Genomic DNA, 18,113 nt, shown 5'->3' on the forward strand with positions numbered 1-18,113 from the left:
TCACTACTTATGAATTGAATGGATTTGAATGAGAAACCATAGAAGTATGGGGTTCCAATTCAATACCGTCCAAAACATGTTTGGTTCATTAGAAAAACATAAAATGGAGTTTGAATCGATGGGAGGAGGTGGATATGGGATTCCAAGGGTTGGGGTGTAATGGGAATCCATCCATATTCTAACTCCATTCCAAAATATCTCAACCAAACACTGGAATGACTATAATCCATTCCATTTCATTCCAAACCTCACAACCAAACACCCCCTGAATATAACCCCAAAACTCTATTTTCCAATTTTAGATCATAAAAAAGGTTCTAAACTAAGATTTTAAACATGAAAATATATCATCTCACACTTAAGTCGGTTTCTCAAATAAAATTGGTTTCCAGAAATGGTAACAAAAATTATACCACAAATTCTTAAAGAGACGGACTCTCGTTAATGTTAGTGATAGACCTATCGCATAATAGGTAGTTTTCATTTTTATTTGATTTTTATCTTTTATCTTTTTAATTAATTTTTAGTTATTTATTGGTCGTCTCTCATTATTTTAGTGAGAGATGACATCTCAGGACACTTAGGGGGCGTTTGGTTGGGAGGTTTGGAATGGAATGGAATGGATTATAGTCATTCTAGTGTTTGGTTGGGGTGTTTTGGAATGGAGTTAGAATCCTGATGGATTCTCATTCCACCCCAACCCCTTGGAATCTCATACCCACCTCCTTCCCATGGATTCAAACTCCATTCCTTCATGTTTATTTTTCTAATGAACCAAACAAGTTTTGGAAGGTATGGAATTGGAACCTCATACTCCTATGGTTTCTCATTCTAATCTATTCCATTCCTAAGTAGTGAACCAAACGACCCCTTAGTGTAATTATACTAATATTAAATTAAACTCTTAAAAAACAATTTAATTTTATAAATATGAATTTAATAGTCTCCAAACGAAAACAAAAAACACACAAATCCTCATTTAAGCCGGATAATATTCATCTTAAGATTAATACTGGTCAAATACATACCAAATTACCGGCTTAGTTGTCTAAAAAATGCCAAGTATTTGTCTTTGTTAACACCATGTGATAGTACCTAACCCATTTTAAGATTTAAGACGGTTACCCCGCCTCACAGACCCAAAAAAAAAAAAAAAAAAAAAAAAAAAGACCCATATAAAAAAGAAGGTAACTTAGGTAAGGTCAGAATTCAGGGCTATAATCTGAACACTGATGATTAAGATCCCTTTACAGTGTGGTCTGCAAGCATATATTCAATAACGACAAGAAATATTTTGCAAAAAATGGACATGCTCTGCTGTTTCCTACACCATCTACTTCAACAAGTAATCACTTCATTAATTACTACTACTTCTATACTACTTCATATACACATCACAATTACTACAAAATCTACAATTCAAAGATAACATTATTAACAAGTTCCTGCAATCTGCAACAGCAAATAAATTGAAATTGCCCAATTCAATTCAAAGATTAAACATTTGTTTAATCTTTGAAGAAAATCAACAATGGCAGAGAAAAATGGGATCTGGGTTTGTTTGATTATTGTTGGTTTGCTTGTTGGTTCGGGTTTGTTCGTTTACTGGAAGTTCCATCAGAAGAAACCCGAGTTCAGTGACAGGAACTTCAATCTAACAGTATCTCAGACTGGGGATGGTGATTACAGTCGAGTTTCTGATGCTATTCGTGCTGCTCCGTCTAATGGGGCAACACCATTTTACATTCATGTCTGTGCCGGGACATACAATGAAGTTGTTGTTGTCCCACTGGATAAAACCAATCTGGTTTTGGTTGGGGATGGTGCTCAGGTGACTAAGATTACTGCTAATCGTCATCCTCCTCAGTATCCGACTTCTGACTCGACTACTTTCAGTATGTGTTCTTGATTATATATTGCGAAATAATATTCAGTGGAATGTTGTTGTATATGTTGCATTTTGGTATGCTGCTTGATACTGTATGTGAAGTACTGTTTCCGTCTCAGTCAATTGTTTACCTTTTATATTCACTGTAAGGGGTAATTTAATTAAAGGTAAACAAATGACTGTGAGGATGGACTATGGAGTATATGATTTGCCTTGCAGTCTTATGTGAACGAATTAGTATGAATGCTTCATACTGATATGTTAGTAGATTCTCCTTATGTTTGAGCTGTATATAATACTCCCTCCGTCCCCGTCAATTGTTGTCCTTTGGTTTTGGCACAAAGAACCAGGGAAGGGGATGAGGTCAATTACTAAATGAAATTGCTCATCAAGTTCATTCTTAAAATAGAAAGGACAACAATTGACCTAGACACCCCAAAATGGAAAAGGATAACAAATGACTGGGACAGAGGGAGTACTATCAGAGTATCCCTTAGGAATGAGTATGCATCAAGTAATGCTTCTGGTGTTGAATGACTTGAATCTTTACTCTTTAGTGTATCGTTTTTCAATTTTTCAATTTTGATGTAAAGGAAAATTTTGATACTACGGGTTTGAATCAAGGTCATGAGTGTCTACTGTCTGTCTACTATGTTTCCCCTTTTCGTTTCGTGAAAATGAGAAATGGATTATATATCTCAGGTTGACATTATGTTATATAAATCTGTTTTGCAGCTGTGTACGGAGATGGGTTTGTGGCGCAAGACATTGCCTTTGAGAATAATGCTGGTATCGACAATGGGCAGGCTGTAGCCGTGTCAATCACAGCGAATTACACTATATTTTACCGGTGTAGTATCCTTGGGTACCATGACACATTGTATGCCAAAGAAGGCAACCAATTCTTTAGGGAGTGTGATATCTATGGTACAGTTGACTTCATCTTTGGATTTGCTTCAGCAGTCTTCCAAAGATGCAACCTGTACGGTCGTGTGTCTAAGTACGAGACAGTGACGTACACTGCACAAGGCCGACAATCGCTTGATCAGAAATCTGCTTTTACCATACAAGGGTGCAAGATCACTGTAGCTCCAGATGTTGGACCCGTTCAGCCCACCATGACTGGTTTCCTTGGCCGCCCGTGGTTTCCTTACTCGACTGTGATGGTGATGGAGTCGTTCCTTGATTCGATTGTCAATGCTTCTGGATGGGAAGAATGGATGTCTACTCCTGCAACTCATGCTACTTATCTGGAGTATAGGAACTGGGGCCCGGGAGCAGATACGAGTGGTAGGGTCCACTGGCCAGGGTTTAAGGTGGTTGGGGATGCAAGCGGGGCGCTGCCATACACTGTTTCACAGTTGATACAGGGCGATGAATGGATCCCGAGAACTGGAGTTCCGTATGACAGTACATTTCTCTCCAATTAATAGGGTTTAAAAGTAAACTTTATTCATAATAGGCTAACTTGTTAGAAGTTAGAATTCTTCGGACGGAAAATGGATATACAGCAGGAACAAAGCTAACTGCTCTGTGAAGGAAGATAGCAAAGATCAGCAAGTTTTTAAAAGCAACAGTACATGGATTTTTCGATAGCTCAATTCGTAGGCTAACTGCATTGTTTATTTTTCCAAAGCAATGTTCTGTGGCCTTTATTCCATCAGTAGTTTGATTTAATGTTCCGTAAATCAATATCTTGAGCCTTCTCTTTTCGACTTTATGGAAATCAAGCTACTTTGAGATTTATTTATGTATTAGAATGATGCTTTCTGCATTAGTTAACTTGCAGTTGCCATTACTTTAATCCAAACGTTCATATCTGCGGAGTTTCAGGTACAATTAGGATAGCTTCGTTTTCAGGCAAAAGCCGTTACTGTGACCGCTGTTATTACTGTTTTGATGGGTTTGATACTTATTACTAGCTGTTACCTGTTATTTTGCATTTTTGAATGATGGAGGTTTGCTGTTAATGGGAGGAAACTAGACGTGCTCATGTATCGCGCACCTAATAGACCAGGGGCCATCTGGGTCCTAAAAGAGCAGATACAGTGAAATACAGAGTAATAGACAATGCATTTATTTATTCACCTCTTGAGCAAGATTTGTATGCATCCGACTCACGTCCGTATTTGATCACCTCGAGAGGCTAGAGCCAACACCTGCACACCGGCATTTTAGTTGCCTTTTTGTCATCACCTCGAAAGAGTGGTGATTGAGGAATCCGATTTTCCCTCCTATGAGCCAAATTAAAGTTTCTTCAATATTGAAAATATTTGGGATGAAAACCCCAAAACAAAGATGGAAAGAAAGTCAAAATTGACATAGATTGACGAAGAAAGTCAAACTGAGACGATACATTTGAGACGAAGTACAATTCCTGGTAAAGCTGATACCACTAATGTTAAAGTAACTACATTAATATTGTATAGCTTATACAACCAAAAAAGCTAAGGGAAGAATCAATGAGTGAACCTCTTCTAGTACAAAAACTTGAAATGCTGAGAAGAGTGCAATTACAGATCCAGATCATGACTCCATAATTGTCATCTTATAAAAATAATAACATTAGCAAGCTTGTTACTCGTCGTTCTTGTATGGATATTCTTCTGGAACTTGCTTCACAAGTTTAACCTGCAATTCATAAGAATCATCTCCACGAAGCATATCTTTGATCCAAGTGACTTCGGTCTTCATTGACACCTAAAAAGTACATGGAAAATAGACATGGGTTCTGAATTATTATATTTCAAGTGTTCAAGAGCCAAAGGAGGAGCTAGATTAAGACCACAATCAGTGCTTAGACTCGACCTGTTTCTAGTTAAGTATCTGAAACTATTATACACAGGACGTAAAGAAAGTATCACAAAAAGAACTTCACAGGTAATATCTAATTTCATCTTCCATCAAAACTATGAAAGACCAATTTGAAATGTCGAAGACCCTCATTGTGCCCTTATTCTATAATACACAAATTTGGTTGCACATGTCAGGCAAGAGTACAAGTCAGAATGTCGGACGTGGCTATTTTAAGAATAAACTTCATATAATTGGCCTAAAAATGTGTCGAAGTGTTGCGTCGTGTCAGAAGGAGTGTCGTGTCGACTCATAGCTGAAGTGAAGTGTCAAAGTAACGTAACAAACTCAGAGGAAGTGAGGAACTACTATGAATGTTTGATAACATGCAGAACCCTTCTGGTCTGTGGATATTTAACACTACATAAATGCTTCTTACTTTTCCAGACAAAAGAGAACAAAGCCATAAATGCCTCGTAAATTCAGAACTAATACAGCAGTTCCACCAAACAAATAAGAGGACATCAAGGCGTTCTTAAAAGGCCAATTTCCATGTGTGAGAATGTCAACATCATTCACAGCAGTTTCTAATGCTAATAAACCTAAGCCCAACTTGGAAAGGGACCAGTGTTACATTGACCGAAAATATAAGGCGGTACAAAGGAAAAGCTTACCATCTCCAGAGATCCTCTGAGAACACCGCTCAAAACGTTACAGTAGTGTAGGCCTTGACACGTGTCAGGAAGCTCAACAAAATCTACCAAGGGATTGTCCTCCAATACCAAGCTACAAGTTGTTCCATCTTGATCCCAGTTGGTTACTGTTGCAGTCACCCCCAAAAACATTTTGAAGCCAACCTGTTTGGGTGAAAAAGACTTAAATAACAAATTTTGCATAGAAGTTAATGAACTATGAACATTAAAAATATAAATTTTGGCTGAAAAGAAAGTCTAATTTAAATCAATGCCTGCAACCCAAAAAAACATGCAATCCGACCCTAGAAGTTGGTCTTTTTACTATTTTTACTGTTTTGTTTGGCGCTGCATAACACTGATGCTGAACTTTATGTAATGATGGTTTTATATTTTGTTCGTAACATATAGCCGAAATACACGACTCACCACTAGCAGCAACAGCCAAAACAAAGACAATAGAATCCAAAGTCCCACAAGCCACAGGGCGCATGCGGAACAATGTTTCAAATACAACGGATTGGCAAAGTATAATTAGATTATGCCATGTGCCTACTTTTTTTTACACACACTTATTGGTTGATGAGCACAGACGAATCAGCAGTTATACAAACTATCAGTGCTATAAATAGCTAAATCATGTGAATGACTCCACGGATGGTAGAAAAAAATCCTCAGTAATACTATTATTAGTAGGAATCTTGAGAGCAAACTAATCACCAATCTCAGCACATACGATTCAAAACCAATGCCACATTGAAAATTCTCCGAAGCCATGCTGCTATTTCTTATGTACCGCTAAGGATAAGGAATTGTAATTGTTGAGTCCTTAATAAGAATCATCTGGAGAGGGTAACTAAAAGGCAAACTGCATTAGAGTTGATCGCTGAATACTTAGAACTTGTCAAAAGATTCAGAGTATATATCAGGATTCAGAAAATCATCCGTTAGCTAAACAGTGCCCTTAGGAAAGTAAACTAGTCAACAGTCAAGTACTGGAGTACTATATAAGCAGTTATAACAAATCAAAAATTACGTTTACACGAGAAACGGGAGTAGAAAGGAGAAATGTTTGAATGTCAATACACACAATAGATAGAAAAATAATACTAAGGAGAATACAAGAGTAACAAGACTACATACCTTAGCAATTACTTCAGCAGTCTCCTTGAAGTCCACACATCTAGAGACATTGGATTTAGCTAGAAATTCATCAATTAGACGAACACCAATATTATAACCCCTACAAGAGTACGGAAGAACCAATAAAGATCCATACTTCACCAATCTCACGGATACATGTTGATATGCAGTGAAAGGAACCATACAAATTTATACTTCACCAATCTCACAGACACTATAAATGAGCCAGAGAACTAGTGACAGCCAGTAATCCACCACAGCGAAATATGTTACCCTAAGCAGAAAGAATACCGAGAACAAAGCAAGCTCCTATATAAAAGGCGAGTAATCTTGACTCGAGCCTAGAGGATTACAATAAGCTAAGACAAAGTCAAGTCGAACAACTACATGTCACATCTTCCAAATTCTAAGGTTGGTGAAGGTATCCGCCTCCATGACTCCTTCTAAAGAGCTCCAGTATCAGCAACTATTGGTTTCGTTTTATCACTTTCTTCATAACAATCTTTTATACACAAGTACCTTTTCAATCAGCATGCAAAAATCAGATGAACTACCCACAACCCACCTTACAAAGGCTCCTAAGGGTGTGTTTGGATTGAGGGATTTGGGGGGAAAGGAAAGGGAGGGAGAGTAAGAGATTTAGAATCCCTTGTTTGGATAGAAAATAAGGGTGAAGGGAAACGAAGGGGGAGGGATTTGGAGGGATCCATTTTCCCTCCTCCAAGGTAAACCAAAATCTCTCCACAATAGGTAAGATTTTGAGGGAAATTGTATCCAAACACCCATACCCCATTTTCCCTCCCCTTCCTTTTCCCTCCCTTTCCCCTCCCCTCCCTTTCCCTCCACTTTTGCTATCCAAACACACCCTAAATGACCATTTCGCAGTAATCATGAACACTAAGGGTGTGTTTGGATTGAGTGATTTAGAGGGAAAGGGAGGGGAAGGAATTGAAAGGATGAGAAATCCATTGTTTGGTTAGCAAAATGAGGGTGGAAGGATTTGGAAGGGAGGGAAAATGGATCCCTCCATTTCCCTCCTCCAAGGCAAATAGTTTCCCCACCAACATAGGCAAGATTTGGAGGGAAAATCACCTCCTCCATTCTCCCTCCCCTCCCTTTCCCTTCCCTCCTTCCCCCTCCCCTCCCTTTCCCTTCTTTTTTCCTATCCAAACAAGGCTTAAAAGACTCAACCTAGCTTTTCCTTCCCCATTTTACATAACACAGCATCATAACTCAATTTGATCACATACCAACATAACATATATCCCACTCTGCCTTACTCAATCACGCCCAATCCACATATAGCTCAAACTAAAGCAAACCCTATCGTATAATACCGTCTTAAATTGTAAGACAGTTCTTATATATATATCTCACACCATGAGACGGTCTTATTCTATAATTCGTGCAATATAAAATGAAAGTGTGTAAAGATTATACATTTGATCGAGCTGTTTGTTAACTTGATCAACCTCTTCAAGATCAGTAAGAAGTTGACGCACGATTGCTCCATAAGTTAATGAAAACAACTCTGCATTCTATAACAATTAACAACCCAACAATTTTGCATTAACCACCTTAATTTGAGAAGATTAGCATAATTAGAAGGGAAAATTGAGGAAGAGATAATTACTGACAACACGCTCAGCACTTGCGAAAATGGCATCCCCAGATCTTGGAGCAACTACTGGCATCTTTTCCAACTGAGATTTTTTTGTGTTTCGAGTTCTTCAGATGACTGTCTGTTACGAGGAAAATGATTTAGTTTAGTTTTTGATTTCGGGTTTGGTTAAATCGGTTTTATATTATTGTGTGAGTTTTAGCTTCGGTTTTAAGTCTATTCGAATATTCGATTGATTTGACGATATTTCGGTTTTACTCGAATAAGTTTGCGTTGTTTCGGGTTGATGTGGTTTGAGTCAGGTTAGTTTTGATTTATGTGCGAGTTAAGCTAGGTCCATGTGATCGCACCGTCTCAACATTTAAGGTTCACGTAGTCATATACCTCAATTCACGGTTGATTTCTGTTTAAATCGACTAAGACACATGGTTGTTATTAGGGGGTGTTAATGAGACGAGATGACTCGCGAGCTATTCGAGATTGACTCGGTCAAAGCTCAGCTCGAGAACTTAACGAGTCAAGTCGAGCAAAGGCTGGCTCGACTTGAAAAGCTCGCGAGCGGCTCGAACTTGTGTGATTACATAAGATATTGCTCATATTTTATAATTTTTTTTATTATGATTATATTTTTGTATCGCACATATCAAATGTCTAGTTGATTTGCCAAACATTTTTACATATAACCTTCGAGCCATGTTATTGAAAATATCGAAAGAGAAAAAAAATAAACAGTTTTATATAGGCTTGATTGCTCAAGCCGCGTTAAAGCTCGCAAGCTTTATAACGAGCACATTTTTTACCAGTTCGAGTACGCTTGAGCTCAAGTTTTGGTTTTGAACACAAGCCGAGCAAGGCTCACCTCGTTAACATCCCTAGTTGTTATAGATTATTGGCTTGGCCTTGGGTTCAATTGGGTCAATTTGATTTCCTCGTATATTCGGATAAAATCGAGTTAGATTCCGAACAATGAGTCAACCTATGTCTACTCTAATCGTGTTGCTTAACATCATCCACCAGATTCCAAGGAGTATTTTTCAAAGGAACGTAACAAATAAGTCATTCAGTTCGGTCTCAGATCGTTAGATTCGGTAGCTTTCATCCGAAAGGTTAAACCCTAGTTTCGACTCTCGACCACAGTTAGGCTAAATTAGGCTCCTTTCCGATTAGCCATTTTTAATCTAGTCGGAGCCTCGGAAGTCGGAGGTCGAGTCATTTTGAATTCAGGTTTACTTTATACCTACCGGTCGGATTAAGTAACATCCCTAAATACTCTGTAGTAGTCTCTCCTCTGAGAGGAATGACAATTATGATCCAAACCGAACCGAACCCGAATCGAACCGAAGGAAAAAATTCGATCCAAACCCACTCTTTAAAAACCCGTTTCTGATCCACTATTTAAAAACCCATATCCATATCCATTATTGGAAAACCCGAACCAAATCCAAACCCGATCCATTCATACCCGAACCCGATCCAAGTGGATATTATTGAAAATTTAGGCTTTATTAACCTTGAAATTTAAATTTTCTTATATAAGATTAAATTTTTATGTAGTCAAATCAAGTTTCGTATTGGGTTTTGGATTATGTAGTGGATCGGGTATGGATTTGGAGCGGGTATGAGTTTGAAAAAAGTATAATGGATCGGGTATGGATTTTAAAATTTTAGATATGGATCGGGTATGGATATGGATCTGTGATCCAATAAGTAAGTGGATCGAGTTTGGATCTTGCAAAACCCGATCCAACCCGACCCATTGCCATCCCTACTCCTCTCTAACAAAAACAAAAACACAGTAGGAAGCGCAAAGCAGGAAACCGCAAGCACAGACATTAATGGTGGGTCTGAAAAAAACGGGGGAAAGGGTTTAAACAGCAAAGTTCTTATCACAGAAAAATCTCAACTTTTTCACCAAATCATATAAGTTATAATTGAAAAATGGAGGAACGGTTGAAGTGGGCAGCATTACTTGGTGCTGGTACTTTGATTGGCTCTCTTTCCACCTTTACCCTTCTCAAACTTCTCCACAGGCAACTTTCTCTCTTCTTTCACTAATTTTTCCCATATTCTTACTTTACATTCCATTAGTTTTCAGTAGGTTTTACGTTTTTGTTGCTTATTGATAGCTGTTTGATGATTTTTTACTGTTTTGATGCTTGGAAATGTGAGAAAGGTGAAGACTTTGAATAATTTATTGGGTGATGGTTGATGGGTCACTAAGTAATATTGAATCAGATGAAGGGTGATTTTTAGATTTTTGTTTGGAGGGTTAAATTGGGTTCTGGAGTAATGGGAATATTCAGGTGAATTTGTCCGTAAAGCGAGGATTTTGGGCGTTTAAGTTGGTTATTCATACTGTTCATGTTAGAAGTTGGTGTTATTTAGTTGTCTTGATTATCCCTTGGACCTTTTGCAAGTCTCTGCAGTTGGCGGCGATTTTTCTTGATTAAATTGTAACTAAGTTCTTCTTATGTATGAAATGTCCTCCTGTACTAGCCTGTTTGGATGAAACATACTGAAAGACCAGCTACTGATTACACTACATGATTAAATCATCCTATCCTCTATTATATGTTCCTTCATACACTCGCCATCTTGTATTATAATAACCAGATTTTAGCACTGAGACGTGTCTGTTACTGCAACTGTGCCAAATGAATCAGAACAGATGGGCTCATTTCGAATAGTTTTTCAGTGGCTTATGGAGGAAGTGGTTTCCCCATTGCTTAATTATTCTATATCTTTTTCATCTTCGAAACATTGTATCTACTTTTAATTTTTGATTAATTTCTGAAGCACCTTATACAGTTATACTCCAATGCGTCAGAACTTGTCGCAACTTAGATTTACCCCTTAAAGTGATACTGGCCCATCTCTGCTGACTTTTCAGTTACTTTAATTGATCTCTATAAGCTAATTGCTTCATACTTTAGGTGTTGACTATGGATGTAGCCATTTAAGCTATTGTAATTAAATGTTTCATGGCTTTGTTTAATTGCAGAAGGATTGAAGATAAGGGCTACAGTGCAGAGGTAGCTAAATTAGACGGTGAGTTTTTTTCCCTTACTCTCAAATTTGGGCAATTACCAATCACCATCTTACCTGCAATGCATATGCACCTCAGCTGGTCAAATCTTTTTGGTGCCTCCCTCCTTTTGTCTATGTTCTCTAATGCTTATGCAGCTTGAGTGAAAAGAAGGTTTTTTTTTGGCTGTCCTCTGAGCTTTTTTTGAGCTGCAGCCTGCAGATGATCTATTTTTTTAGTATAAAAGAAATTATAAATATTATTCATCTAAATAATCCGGAGACTTGGACTTGGATGCCATACCATTCCCTAGACCCTATGTTAGTTTACTAGGTTTTCATGTCAAAACCTTAAACCTACCTTAAAGCAACACTTATACTTCTAAAAACTTGCACAATATGATATATTGATATGATCAATGGTATCATAGTCTTATCTAAGAACTGTTGAAACTTAAAAGTGTATAAGTGTGCTGCAGCTATTAAAATAACTCAAATACACAAGAAAGTGTGGAATTGTATCGGAGAGATTTTTGGCTGTTGGCTTCATGTGATTTCTCTAAAAGCTAAATTATTTGCTAACCATAGTCTGGAATCTGGATGTCTGTTGCTTTATTTCTTTACTTGAAGATCTTTGTGGGTTTATTGTCTTTGTATGATGTGCTAATGGGTTGTTACAATTTAGACAGAAATATGCTCTCTGAGTCTGATCAAAATGGATGCTTCAATCATAGGGTGGGCACTCAAGAAATGCCAGACCTTCTGAAAGATGAAATAGTCTCTGAGCAGCTGACCAGGTAGCTTGACATTCATTAAAGAGTAGTTGCTCGACTAGTCCATGACTCCATGAGCAATGTTTTTTTTACCCGTGCTTATGTTTCTACTCATTGGGGACATTACATTCTCCTATGGTGGGGTTTCTCTTTTGATAAGATTAAGTATGTAGGAAGAGAGGTAATTTTTAATGGAAAAATATTTCGAGAGAAGTCAGTAGCATTATTTCTTTTAGTAGGGCAATGACGGGCGTCAAATTTATGACATATAAATTAGAACTCTTTTTCCTATGAGCATTGCTTAGAAATGAAAGTCTTTACCTGGATATGTATGTACGTACACTCGAGCTTAATCCATGGTTGAAACTTTAAAGGTGTCATTGTGTGAAGATTGATTCATTTGTACTCGATTTTTTTTCCGCTCTTTCAGGAACATTCAGTTTTTCGGTCTGGAAAGCCAAAAGAGAGTTACAGAATCTTATGTTGTAGTTATCGGTCTTGGAGGTGTTGGTAGTCATGCTGCATCAATGCTTTTGAGATCTGGAGTAGGGAGGCTACTGCTCGTGGATTTTGACCAGGTTTTTGGCTGTCTAAAACTAATAGCTTAATTAAGGCCTTTTTCTTAACTTCTTCCATGTATGTTGGAAACGAAATAATGAAGCCAGGAGTCGTTTGTAATAATCTATTTCTAAAAAAACTAGAAGGTGTGTCAGGGTACAATGTTAGCATTGCCGAGCATAATAACCTTCACTAAAATAGAGTTGAACTTTCATAGTCTACTGCTTTCTTTGCGACCTTTGGTATTCTAAATATTTTGGGCATAAATAGCAATTTGTCCCTCCTATCTCCCGCGGTAGAAAAGTGCAGATGCAGCAATGATCATAGAATCTCGGTATGGGGATGTCATGGAATATACACCATAACAAAAAACACATGCTAATATTTATTTTGAAAAACAATGGGTAGTATAGACTAAGACACAGAAATATCAGTAAAGTAATGACAATATTAAAATTTTGCCTGACACGGCCCAAAATATCAGCATTTTTCTTTAGGGAGTTATATTAACAGAAATAATGCAATGTCGGCTTGAAACTCCATTACATAACACTTTCTCTTCTTAACATCTGTAAATATGGGTGCTTAAAGTATAGTCTTAACATCTATAATATTTGCTGTCCCGGATATCTGATTATATCCTAAACAATAGTTTAAAGGCTAAAACGTTGAGGCGTATAGATGTATATTGTTCTCTAAATTGGATGATTATCTATTGCCTCTAATATTTGTGACATACTTTCCAAGGTTTCGCTTTCTTCACTTAATCGCCACGCGGTTGCAACAAGAGAGGATGTTGGCATGCCAAAAGCTCTATGCCTCAAGAAACACTTCTCGAAAATTTTCCCCGAGTGCCAGATTGATGCACAAGTACTTCTCTATGACTCATCTTCAGAAGAAAGAATTTTGTCCGGCAACCCAGATTTTGTATTGGATTGCATTGACAACATAGATACAAAGGTATTTGATACATGATACTTAATGTTTCAGTTATTTCTGATGTAGTACGTTAGCAATTTATAGTAGCCATAGTACTCCTGTAGTTTAGCAGGCAGAGTATTTCTTTCATATAGAAGATTCTTGTTGCTAACTGCCACCGTAATAATTTTTTGTATATCCATTATTATTTGAAGAACAAAGATATTGCTGCAAGAGGACAATACATTTTCTCTGGGCAAGTTGTAGCTGTATTGAGAAAGCCTTTATAGACCAGAACTCTCGTAAATTGTGATTGACATCATTCAGAATGATACTAACATCACCCCAATGCATCCAAAGATGATCCCACACCAAGTGGTGTAAGGGGGATTGCGCATATGCAACATTTCCCTTGTGCAATCAGAAAGATTCCTTCAAATTTTCGATATTTCTGACATATGCCCTTCAATCTTCTCTAAAGAGGATCCAAGGGCCTAATAGATAGAAACACACAGTGGATAGAGAGTGTGAAATGCTGAGGTTGAGGGTTGTTTTGCATTTGATGTGTCTTCTAATGTAGATTATGAATTCAATATATTTGGATAGTTTCATGTTATGAACAAATATTATGTGTGTGCTCTAAGAGGAGCTTTGGGTAGTTCTTCCTCATAGGATTATTGAAGTTTTGATTAGCTTCATGAACTGATAAGTGCTAAGTCGTATGTTATAAATCAGTGAGTATTTGCTGCTTATTTCTTTCAGAAACTATATAACATGTTTTAGCAAGTTACTCAGTATTACTGTCATAAGACTACCGAAGTCTTATATGAACTTAGTTGTTTTGTAAATAATTTTATAGGTGGCATTGCTTGCAGCATGTGTACGTAGAGGTTTGAAGGTTCTTTGTGCAACAGGAGCTGGTGCGAGAGCTGATCCAACTCGAATTCGTATTGCTGATTTGAGGGAGTCAACAAATGACCCACTTTCGCGATCAGTACTTATTCATCCTTGTCTTATGTTCTGTATTCTGGTGTTTACATGTAATAGCTTGTGTCTCTTTTACTGAACACTTCATTTTATCATGCATGCCAGTGACAGATCTCTACATGGTCATTGTGGTATGACCGCTCTTAGACGTACTCCCACAGTCTGTCAATAGTTTGCATTTAATTTATATTGTGAGGAAAATAAAGTCGACGTAAACTGTTGGCTGTGATGGAGAGAGTATGATTTTAGTCCGAACGCGTAGGCGCGTACATTGATTTATAAATTGTCCAACTCTCCCATCAGACACCATACCCAGCTTGATACTTTCCCTTTCTCACAATGTTTTTTGCATTTGACTTTATACAATTTTCAATACGATAATTTGACTATAATTTTTTCATACTACTTTTTTGATAGAAAAATTATAATTTTTTGTGTTTTTTTTTTAATAAAAAATGTAACTATTAGTAATACGAGTATATGTTTTGTATTGTATATTTTTTTAACACATATACCATCAACGTCAAAAAGTCAAATGGGAAAAACATTGTGAAACACATAGCATTTGCAGCCAGTCCATGCAAAGTAGATTCTTTCAATACTTCGGTACCTGCCAATCAATTATCGTTGAACAGACTATATTGTTATATTATTGTGAAACCTATGATGTCAGACTATATTGTTATTTTATTGTGAAACAAGGGAGTATGTTGTTAGATAACGTAAAAATGCTGATTTAGATGTCCACACAGTTTAATTGCTCTCTAGGTTCATGCATATTGAAAGCACAGTCAATTTCTCTTCTCCAGGTTAGACAGCGATTGAAAAGAGACCATGGCATTGAAGGGGGAATCCCAGTGGTTTTTTCTTTGGAGAAACCAAAAGTCAAGCTGCTTCCTTTTAAAGGTCTGAGTGGAGAAGAAGAAAATCCTACAGATTACCAGGTGTGACTTTTGAATTTTGACCCCTTGTTCGTAGTGTCAATTACAATGTAAACAATCAATCCCTAATATATACTTGAGAAAAAGAAATAGTAACTTATTATTTGGAAGCATTTTCTGTAACCAATGTTTCTATTGATGAATGTGGAACTGTCACAGAATTTCGACAAATTATTCTTTCCAACTCTCAACCTCATTTTTCCCTGATTTGCCGATATATCATTTTTCCCTGTTATCTGTCTACACTTAAGGCGCAAGGTGGATGTGACTAGGCATGCATTTACTAACCGTAAGAAGAAGGATTGTGTTTCTTCACAGCTGAGCATAACATAACTGATTCCGGAGGTCATAATTCGATGTTGTCTTATACGTGTGATAAATCACAGCTTTTTTTTGTGACTGGGGGGGATTTATCTCTTCTCATGTTTTGCTAATTGTTGTTCTAATGGTCTGTGTGATTTCATCATGGATTCATGATCTCCTGACATTCAATGTTAATGTCAGGTTGTACCAGGATTTAGGGTCCGCATAATTCCTGTTTTGGGATCTGTCCCTGCAATTTTCGGACAGATTATGGCCTCCTATGTTGTCACAAAACTAGGAGGACTGCAGGTTGAGAATGAGCCGGTTGTAAGTTTTGATATGGAACATTATCGTATCCTTCATCAACGTTTAATTGAGCACGAGGAATTGGTGTATGGCACTGCCAATGAAGTACAGGTATGGCTGTTTTTATCAATAATCTCATTCATTCTCTCCCTGGACTCCCAGAGCGCCATTTTTTTTGTTGCAAGTTCCCTCTTGGTTTGTTCTAAATTATTGGGTCACTTGCTTGATTTATTCGTTGTTGGTCTTTTCCTATATGATCCTCAATTGAATGGAGTGAAATGGATCCATAGTGTCATGTCCACTCCTTTGAACTTTATTTGAGTCTGTAGTGGCACTGTCTGCTTCTCTGAACCTGCTTTGAGCTAAATCATGACTATTGCCTATTTTTGAGACAAGAATGCAAGCATAGATATTGCTGACAAGTGCTACTTAGTGAGAGTTACCCCCACTAAACATAAATGAGTTCAGAACTCACTGTTGCATGATGTAAGTCTCAGCAGCTTCTTGTGTAACTCATAATTCATAATTGTCAACACAATATATTGTAAGAATGTAAGTACGAAGATTGTTTGAATACAGCATTCCCCCTGCCAATCCGCCTTTTGAGGAGCCTTTACGCCTTTACGACACTATGGTGATGATGTTGTATTGCATTTCATTATTGGAGTATTTGGGCAGTCATGAACCTGTAATTCTCCTTTCTTGCATATAAATCTTAGTTTTAATTTTGCACTTTTGTGAGCCTTGGAGTTCTTGCAAATGGCTGCAAGAATGAAAAAAACATGAATCACACTTCACCTGTCTTTCTTTGCGTGTTAAGGTAGATGTTGAAGAAGTGATGTATGTGACAAAGGAGCTGTGGCGTGGTCGGAGTGCCAAAGATCAATCTATTAAAGATGTGGGACGTGCAATGTGGCGATCAATTAACGAATTAATGCTCGTAAGGTAGTTATCCTACAAACAGCTTTGGACTGTCTGCACCCTATTGTGTGTAATCTTCATATTTATAGTACTATGGTTACATGTCACACGAGTGTTTAGCCGTAATTTCGAAAGGTTGATGGATTTTGAGTCATTTTGTATTGTCATAAACTTGCCAGTAATGACGAATCAAATTAAGGACCAAATGAACTACATTGATAAGAAAAGAGGAGAAACTTCTGAAAGAACCTGAATTAGATATGACTGCTTTCACTGTTCTGCAAACTTCCAATTTAATTCTAACATTGCTTGTTATTATTATTATTCCGTCTATGTTTAGGTGGGATCGCACAAAGCCTGCATCTGTCACAAACTTGATTCTTTTGAAGTTTGATGAGGTATGTAGTATGTTCCTGACTTATGTCTCTGGTTTGTCTTTGTTGACCGCTTGTTGAAGGTAAATTTAGGTTAAAAAGATGCATCTTTGGAAAACTTCCTAGTATTTTTGGTCTCAATTTCGTTTTCCAGTGTCATAGGACCTCATATCGTTATACATAGTTCCGCTGTGTGTGGCCTTCCGCTTCATCCGTTTCTTTCAATCTGTCATTGTGCTATATCATTTTTTGCAGGTTGATGAACATGAATCATTGACACTTGATGAGATAAGAGAGAAGGAACCTGAGTTTTTCCAAAGAGTATCGGATGTTCTCAAGCGAGCCAGTTTCGACTATGCTTTGTAGTTTTCCGGTGTGATGAAGCTCATGCCAGTTAAAACATGAAGCAAATGTGAAGGTGATGTTCTTCTGGAGGTGATAGGAAGTGCCTGTGAAGTAGGTGCACTCGAAAGAAGATTCATACGACATAGTAACGCTGATTTTGACTATACGGTTTTGGTGAGAAAGTGTATTCTAAGCAAACTCATTTGCTTCGTACTCCTAGACATTTTTTAGTCTAGTGTAAACATCGACCCATTTGTTCGGCTAATACTTCTCTTAGCCCGTGTTTGGGTCGGATCACTGGGAGAGTAACAGCTTTAGCATTTAGATTAGAGAAGATGGTTAGTACTGTTATAAAATTACGTATTATACTCCGTATGAGTTACGACTTAATTAATTGTTACAATTCACTTTAGGTCATTTCGCATAGGATCAATTACGAGTTGGGTGGTTCTCGGTTGGCTCATTTCTAGTTGGGGTCAATAAATTTTAATCCAAAAGAACGACACCCTAGTCCCTCCAACCTCTA

The 18,113-nt window shown here is 37.4% G+C and overlaps 3 protein-coding genes across 3 annotated transcripts; 2 read left to right on the forward strand and 1 right to left on the reverse strand.

Moving 5' to 3' along the window:
* The first annotated feature begins 1,224 nt into the window (after positions 1 to 1,224).
* Positions 1,225 to 3,670, forward strand: LOC141652782 (pectinesterase-like). Its single transcript, XM_074460384.1, has 2 exons — positions 1,225 to 1,895; positions 2,624 to 3,670. Exons 1-2 carry the CDS (start codon positions 1,532 to 1,534, stop codon positions 3,316 to 3,318), a joined length of 1,059 nt encoding a protein of 352 aa, XP_074316485.1. The 5' UTR covers positions 1,225 to 1,531; the 3' UTR covers positions 3,319 to 3,670.
* Positions 3,671 to 4,214: 544 nt separating this feature from the next.
* Positions 4,215 to 8,437, reverse strand: LOC141652783 (uncharacterized). Its single transcript, XM_074460385.1, has 5 exons — positions 8,154 to 8,437; positions 7,957 to 8,054; positions 6,517 to 6,616; positions 5,356 to 5,538; positions 4,215 to 4,588 (listed from the first exon to the last, which is right to left on the reverse strand). The coding sequence occupies exons 1-5, from the start codon at positions 8,208 to 8,210 to the stop codon at positions 4,466 to 4,468; spliced, it is 561 nt and encodes a 186-aa protein (XP_074316486.1). The 5' UTR covers positions 8,211 to 8,437; the 3' UTR covers positions 4,215 to 4,465.
* A 1,477-nt stretch (positions 8,438 to 9,914) lies between these two features.
* Positions 9,915 to 17,995, forward strand: LOC141652784 (tRNA threonylcarbamoyladenosine dehydratase). The gene is made up of 11 exons (XM_074460386.1): positions 9,915 to 10,167; positions 11,139 to 11,185; positions 11,847 to 11,958; positions 12,365 to 12,512; positions 13,240 to 13,452; positions 14,270 to 14,404; positions 15,207 to 15,341; positions 15,843 to 16,058; positions 16,768 to 16,892; positions 17,209 to 17,266; positions 17,498 to 17,995. Exons 1-11 carry the CDS (start codon positions 10,076 to 10,078, stop codon positions 17,606 to 17,608), a joined length of 1,392 nt encoding a protein of 463 aa, XP_074316487.1. The 5' UTR covers positions 9,915 to 10,075; the 3' UTR covers positions 17,609 to 17,995.
* The last annotated feature ends 118 nt before the right edge of the window (positions 17,996 to 18,113 follow it).

The sequence above is a fragment of the Silene latifolia genome, chromosome 4, assembly GCF_048544455.1.
Source record: "Silene latifolia isolate original U9 population chromosome 4, ASM4854445v1, whole genome shotgun sequence".
NCBI lineage: Eukaryota > Viridiplantae > Streptophyta > Magnoliopsida > Caryophyllales > Caryophyllaceae > Silene > Silene latifolia.